The sequence below is a fragment of the Engraulis encrasicolus genome, chromosome 3 (genome assembly GCF_034702125.1).
Source record: "Engraulis encrasicolus isolate BLACKSEA-1 chromosome 3, IST_EnEncr_1.0, whole genome shotgun sequence".
Taxonomy (NCBI): Eukaryota; Metazoa; Chordata; class Actinopteri; order Clupeiformes; family Engraulidae; genus Engraulis; species Engraulis encrasicolus.
Window position 1 is genome coordinate 27,226,185 of NC_085859.1, and position 7,500 is coordinate 27,233,684.

The 7,500-nt window shown below is 43.2% G+C and overlaps 1 protein-coding gene across 1 annotated transcript in view; it reads left to right on the forward strand.

Moving 5' to 3' along the window:
* Window positions 1-7,500, forward strand: part of LOC134444351 (uncharacterized) — a 137,801-nt gene that overhangs the window by 51,487 nt on the left and 78,814 nt on the right. Inside the window, exon 8 of the mRNA XM_063193693.1 lies at window positions 4,671-4,793. Within this exon, the coding sequence (XP_063049763.1) occupies window positions 4,671-4,793 (123 nt within the window). The remainder of the gene's footprint in view (window positions 1-4,670; window positions 4,794-7,500) is intronic.

Sequence of the window (7,500 nt, forward strand, 5' to 3'; positions counted from 1 at the left end):
AACTTTTTTTCCCCTTTGGCACACCATAATATGTTATGTGACGTCTGCGCGAGACATTTTTAGGTCATTTTTCATGTCTCTTGGTTTGTCTTGAGCTGCAAAAAATAGCATCCCCAGTACTTTTATGTTGCTTTTTATGCAAAGCACGAAAGATGAAGGGGCCTTGCAGCAGCTCTTTAATGAATGTATCTTTTTTTTCGTATGATTTATGTTTATTTATGTTTTAGACAATGAAGGAAAAGGCAGATTTGTATGTATGTGACATGTTTCTTTCTGCTACTGCTCTCAACACAGGTGAGTTCACCGATTGGCTCATGAAGTCCTTCCTGTACTTGAAATGTATGCCTCTATGTTTAAGATAATTCAACAGAACCCACATGGTTTGCCATGGCTGAGTGTTCCAATGTCTATCACAAGACTGTATCAGGAAATTGATAAACCTCACTTATTGTGATGTAACAGGCAGCATGGAGTCTTCCTAGACCTGATTTTTTTTAAATGCAGAAAGCATAGTTTGCATACTAAAGTAGCAATATTTTTTAGCAATATAATGGCTAGTTCTTCAAGGTCTATCACAGGGCTGTGTTAGGAAATATTCAAGCCCTTTAAGAGGCAGCATTTCCTGAATAAAAAAAGTGGAATGCATAGGTTGCATACTAGAGTAGCAATATTCTTTAGATAGATAGAAATTCGTTCTCTCCATAGGGGTGCCGTCGCCGCAGAGTAGCGCCTAGTCAGTGCCCAAGCTTACGGAGCTTACGCTTCAGTCTCACAAGTGTTATCACACAGAATGAGTTGGTGGTGTTTGTGCCTGGCCGTGGCAGGTCTTAAAGGCGTTTTTCACACAACTGCAGCTCGAGATTTTTTGGGGGGGGCTCATATGCCTTCATTTGGACAGGACAGGGAGAGAGTATGACAGGAAATGGGAAGAGTCAGATGGGAAGGATCGGGACACAGCCCTGATTCAGACTCAAACCCAGGACCCTGTTGTAATGGTATAGCACCTTAGCCAACTGAGCTGCTGCGCCCCTAATTTGTCATGCTTGCAGTGGTGTAGTGGGGATTTTTAAAGCGGGGGTACGCAATTTTTAACGTCATCACAAAATTGGGCAACTTATCATGTCAAACCCCTCAAGTGTCCTTAATCTACCGTCATTGCTTCTCCGTTTTCATGGGTTTGGTCAATCACCTGCAATACTGCTATGTAATCTTTCCTTTTCGCATTCAAACACGGGGAGAAGATTTTATCTCAATATCACTTCAGGAGAGGTGGGTGTACTGCGTACCCCCACGTACCGCGCTCACTACACCCCTGCATGCTTGTAATATTGATGTATAATATACTTGTAATATTTAATATTTTTTGGTGTGGTGAGGATGATGTGTTATTGTTTTGTTTTGTTGAAATAATAATAATATAGTTTTTTGTGTCTTTTTTTCCTTCTTCTTTGTTTTGATGTGGTGAAGATGAGTGGATGAGTCTGTGTGTGTTATATGGAGATTGATGATGAGTCTGTGGCATGGGGAGGAATGCTGCCTAGTCGCCCGAGGCCTCGTCATCAACAGCACACGATACACTGGTGCACCGCGCACTGAGAACTCTTCCTGCTCATTACAGTGGAGGGCAGAGGCCTGTACACAGACAGACAGACAGACAGACAGACAGACAGACAGACAGACAGACAGACAGACAGACAGACAGGCAGGCAGGCAGGCAGACAGACAGACAGACAGACAGACAGACAGACAGACAGGCAGGCAGGCAGGCAGACAGACAGACAGACAGACAGACAGACAGACAGACAGACAGACAGACAGACAGACAGGCAGACAGAGTACATTCCTTTCAAAAATAACAAGCCCGTAAACCAGTCTGCCCAGCCTCCCCATTGCCCATAGGTAGAAAAAAATAGAGGGAGAAAGGAGGAGTGTTTTTTTTTCTTTTCCATTTTGAAATGTGAGGATGCCCTGCTCATTATTCAGACACTAGTGTCTGCCTACTTGCTGGAAAATCTTTTCACTATGCAGGTGGAATGCTGAAGATGTGTGCGTGTGCATGCCTGTGTGTGTGTGTGTGCCTTTGTGTGAGTGTGTGCGTGTGTGCATGCGTGTGCAAGTGTGTGTGTGTGTGTGCTTGCATGTCTGTGTCTGTGTTTATTCGTGCTCTGCATGAGTATTGACAAAGTGCTGCTGATCTACTAAACTAAACAAATCGTCATCCTGTATGTTGACAAGCATGCATATTTCATATAGTCCTGCTGTGTTGCAGCCAGGCGTGTCTCAAATCAACATGTTTTTGTTTGATTTTCATGGGCCTCTCACTTGTTTCCTGATATTGCAGCTTTACCTGTGTATGATAGATGGGTATGGGCAGCTGGACGGACAGATAGTCAGTTATTTACTTTCCACAATGAAAATTTGTATTCATAGTATGCACTACACCTCACAAGCAGACATGTAAAAAAAACCCACCAACACCAGTCATTGTAGAGCCAATATGCTTTTTCAGACCATATAGGTTTCCCTGTGAAGAAGACCTCAGTAATACTGGTACATATAAGACATGTACTGTAGGCTTAATCCAAAGATGAATAATCTGGGACGAATGCATACTAATTACTGTTAAATTTGTATTTGGAACAAACAATTTGTATAGCCCTAGTGGTTTATGAGCTTCCCCTCTTCCAAGTTCAGACCTGTCACAGGCAGCTTCCCTATTACAATCAAACATACGCTGTATATAAAACAACAATAATCCAACATCCAGTTATCATTGAACAAACATACTTTTTCAGACCTCAAGACCATTTTTCAATGTTTTACTGTGGATCAGGAATCTGATTCACATTCACATTCACATTTCACATTCACACATGTACGTATTCGGCCCAGCCGTTAGAGCTGGGCACTGGACTGCTGCGTGTGCGACCCGGGTTCGGTTCCCGGCCCAGGTCATTTCCCGATCCTTCCCCGGCTCTCCCATATCATTTCTAGTCATCTCCCAATGTCCTGTCTGAAAAATAATACCCCCACCCCACCCCCCAAATACATGTATATTTGAAAACAACAATAAACAAAAACTGGTCGCGATAAACAAAGACTGTTTTTCAGACCTCAGAGTCCCGGTAGTGCTTTTATTGTGGAGCAGGCAGGCAGCTGCCCTATGTGAACAGACAGAGACCTAATCTAGAGGAGTGATGAACGGTAAAATTAATCTCCCACAACAGATGCCGAAAGCCACGACCTGTCTGAATCACCCAGAGGGAAAAAAAGAGATGGAGAGGTTGAAAGGTTATAAACATCTTGCCTTTTTACCAGAGAAACAATATTGGTAAATTCGACGGTTGACTTTTTACTTTCCCGCTCCCCGGTATACGCCATTTTGATGAGAGGTCATGAAAGGGTCGGGAAGGAGACCAGACTTCTTTATTAGGATTTAATATCAGGAACAGGGAAGCTGACAGGCGGGTCAAAAGGGTCAGTTATCCCAGGCCCAGCAATAAAGGGGCCCCAGAATTGGGGTCCTCATGGCATTGTATGTATTGGGTAGGGGGGCCCTTTCAGATTACTTTGTCCGGGGCCCAGCCAAAGCTGTCAACGGCCCCGATCAGGTATTCCTCAGAGAAATCTATGGAGGCTCACTCACCTTCTTTGTCTATCTATGTGTTTGTCTGTCTGGGTGAGTGAGTGGGCTAGATATATATGTTTTAGGTTCGCTCACAGGGCTTTGTGTGGAAAGAAAAGACTGACAGGTGTAATGATTACTTTGTCCACAAATATAGCTGAGATGATTTTCTTTGTCAGACGTCCACAGATACTATATAAGTTAGGCAATTGTAACTGAAGCAGCAGTGCCTGTCTCATATTGAGCATTTTATGACCTGTTTGAGATTGGTTTGAGGTGGAAATTTCACATTTTAATTTAAAGCTGCACTTTTGACCGCAACATTTAGAGAAATGTATTTGATTTTCAGCCACAGTCGCTGCTTATGAAATTAATCTCTGATTAAATGAAGGTCTATAATCAGCTTCATACTGTAGCAGCACACAGTCATCTTTTATAAGTGCTTATCTTGATGAGAGTAGATCCTATGAGACGCTGCGGCTGCTTCCATTTTCTCCATTTCCTCAATTTCCTTCACAACATCACTCTTCCCAGAGTTCCGTAATGTTTTTGTCATCTAAACTTCCTAATTAGTCGCTGCAATCTGATCCTTTTGTAGTTCCACTCACCTTCATGTTGGAGGGTTTCTGAATTCTTATCCTGTACAAATCCATAAAGCGTGCACACACACACACACACACACACGCACACACACACACACACACACACACACACACACACACACACACACACACACACACACACACACACACACACACACACACACACACACACACACACACACACACACACTGCAAGATTCACCATCCTCGTTCTCTGGATGGATGGAGTTAGTTATCTTCGAGTGTCTTCAGCTTTGCTAATATCTAAAGCCTCTCCCCAAAAAATCCCCAATTCCACCACTTTGATTTTCCTCGGAGTGTTCTTAGCGAGGCTTAGGCTGTGCTTATGGGGGGTTTCGGTTGGGGGATGTGTGTTTTGGAGTGATGGTGGTTTGGGAGGGTGAGACGGTGGGATCTAATCCCCTCTGTTCTGTGTGTTGCAGGCAACCTCTGTAGAAGACCTCTCCATGCCCTGGCTGCTGACAAAGTCAAACCTGGTCAAGCAGCCCGTAACCTTGCTTGATCTCTGCTACGGCAAGACGGATAACTTAAACCTTCAGCGCGTCGTAAGTGCACTTCATCAAACACTTTTTCCCCCATCTTTTTTAAATTGGGTTCAGTGTCGTTGTGGTGGCTTGTGGGTACCCCAATCTGTCATTGTCCAAATAGGCTGATTACCTATATGTACTGTGATTTGTAAAAGTGTTCTGTGTTATCTTCATTGTGTGTCTGTTTCATTACTGACTGAATCAGGTATTTTAGAGATACAAATGACAAGTGTGGTGTAGTGATAGTCAACACAGAGCTCATAGCGCAGTTACAGGCCTTGTTAGGAAGACTGCCAGTAGTAGAATGTGTGATGTGATATGATGGCCTGCAGTTCCACACCATTCTATAAGGAAAATATACAGTAAAAATGGATCCGTAAAAGCCAGGAGTTTAAGAGAATGACACAGAAGTATAATTTCTTTGGACCTCCAATCATACAGAAGTATCATAGTCCTATGGTCAGGACTGCTAACGCTTCATTTTATGAAATGCGCCTTGGGGCACCATTGGGGCATGCCCTCTTGCACGGGTGAGGCATAAAGGGGCAGTCGTGGCCTAGTGGGTAAGGAGTTGGTCTTTCAATCTGGGGGTTGTAGGTTTGAATCCCACCTGACCTCTCCCTACACTTCCATCCATGGCTGAGGTGCCCTTGAGCAAGGTACCAAATCCCACATTGCCTGAGGGACTGTAACCAATACCCTTAAAAATAGTATGTAAGTCGCCCTGGATAGAAGCATCAGCTAAATGTAATGTAAATGTAAAGGCAATTTCGTCGTGTGCAGTGTGTGCAGTGAACACTTTTGTGCTGTGGAGTGCTGTGTCACAATGACAATGGGAGTTGGAGTTTGCCAGTTGGGCTTTCACTTCACTTCATTTTAGTCGGTCACCAACAGATACATTACAATCAGTTTGTTGAAACTCCAGTTTAATTTCGATTGTTTACTGATTTATCTGCATAATTAATTAAGCTCAACCCCTATCCCCTAACCTTATCACATGGCTATAACACATGGGTAATTAATAGCTCCCCCTGCTGTGTATGGGCTATCTTTAAGCCCCATCCATAGAGCCATCTAAACCAGTGTGAGCAGAATTTAAATTAGTGTGACTTGGGAAAACCAGATTGATTCTCCAGCACGCTAAATTGAGCTTTAAATACTCACACATCTAGTTAATGGAGACATTCTACTCGCACATCTAGTTACATGGCAGACAATAAGGAATTTATGTGCTATTGGGCCTTGTCGAAATGGTCACTTATTCACTTCACAGTTCTCCTCATACTGTATACCGCAAGTTTCATTGTTTTGTTGTCTGCACAGTGCATTGTATATATCTAGATCTAGCTATAGATGTATGAACAAAGATTTCGGATCTTGCCTTGATATTACAACCTCCCTCAACATGAGACCAATTTCACATCACATTTTTCAAAATGCAGCAATTCCTAACATTGTTCTATTATCTTTAACAATACAAGCATATTTATTTCTCCTGATTCACACTGTATGATTGTTGTAACGTTGCTAACCATTCGTCACGGGGGATCATAATCAGACAGAACAGCATGTTCTGCGGCATCACAGCTTCAGCAAAGCCCAGCAGTCTAAGGAAGGATATGTAAAAACTGTAGCCATGGTTGATTTAGTATGCACTGTATGGAGATTTGATTAGTGTCTCCACTCCGCATGCATCTTTAATTGGCTTGGCAATTATTACAAACTGCTCGCTTCACTCTTAGAATCTTAATTATTCATTGTCCTTCCAGCGGTAGTTTAGTCAGTCTGGCTGCAGAATAATCGTATGCGAGAATACAAAACGCGGTTGTTTTCACTAATAAAACACAACTGGCCTGCAGAGTTCCTTCTCCCCCACTGCTTAAAGCGGTGTGTTTTTATCTTGAAATGCAATTGCATTCTTCTCAGGAAATTAAGATTCTTCTTGTGGCCTCCCTTGGGAAAAAGACTACCTTGAAGCGCTTTATTCTTGGGCAGGAAAAAACCCACAAGGCAGTCTGTAACTTGAATCGTCTTGAGGCGATCTGTAATACTGCCAAATTCAAGGGGAATGCATTGCTATGCCTCTTGCGACTCCAAAGCTCCCGGCTTAGCAGTAGCTCAGAGAGCTTCGAGGTTATCAGCTGCTGCCTGTTTGCCTTCCTAATTGTACTTGATATCATTTTTCTTGGGGCGCTCTGTCTTTCAGGGGTTAGAAGTGCACTATTATTCTCTCTAGTCCGGTTAAGTGTAACTGCAAGACATAAACACACAGGGAGGTGGGTTTGGTTGATGATTTGCGCTTTTTGGTCAGATTCACTACAAAAGCGTGCAAGAAAAAGCAGTAAGCAGATACATGTCTCAAGAAGAGTCCATTGACCCAAAATGCCACCTTAAAAAAATAAAACAGCGGGAGCAAAAAAAAACCCTGGTTGAGGCGGACTTTCTCATCTTTTATTTGTGTTAAGCAAGAAGATAAAAACATCAAAAGCCAGCAGGCCGTGGCAGGGCATCGTTCACCGACGTATTTAAATCAATCGACTTAACACAACTATTTGGTAACAGCGCGGGTGGGGGGTGGCATAATAATGGGTCCGTTCCGTTCTGCTATGCTATGCTTGGAGAAGGTTAAATCCTGTGCGCTCCTTTCCTCTCTCCACGACAGTCACAGCTGAATAATTGTTTGTCGCCTGTGTCACCCCTGGTCTTTCTTGCACGCTTTGGCGGC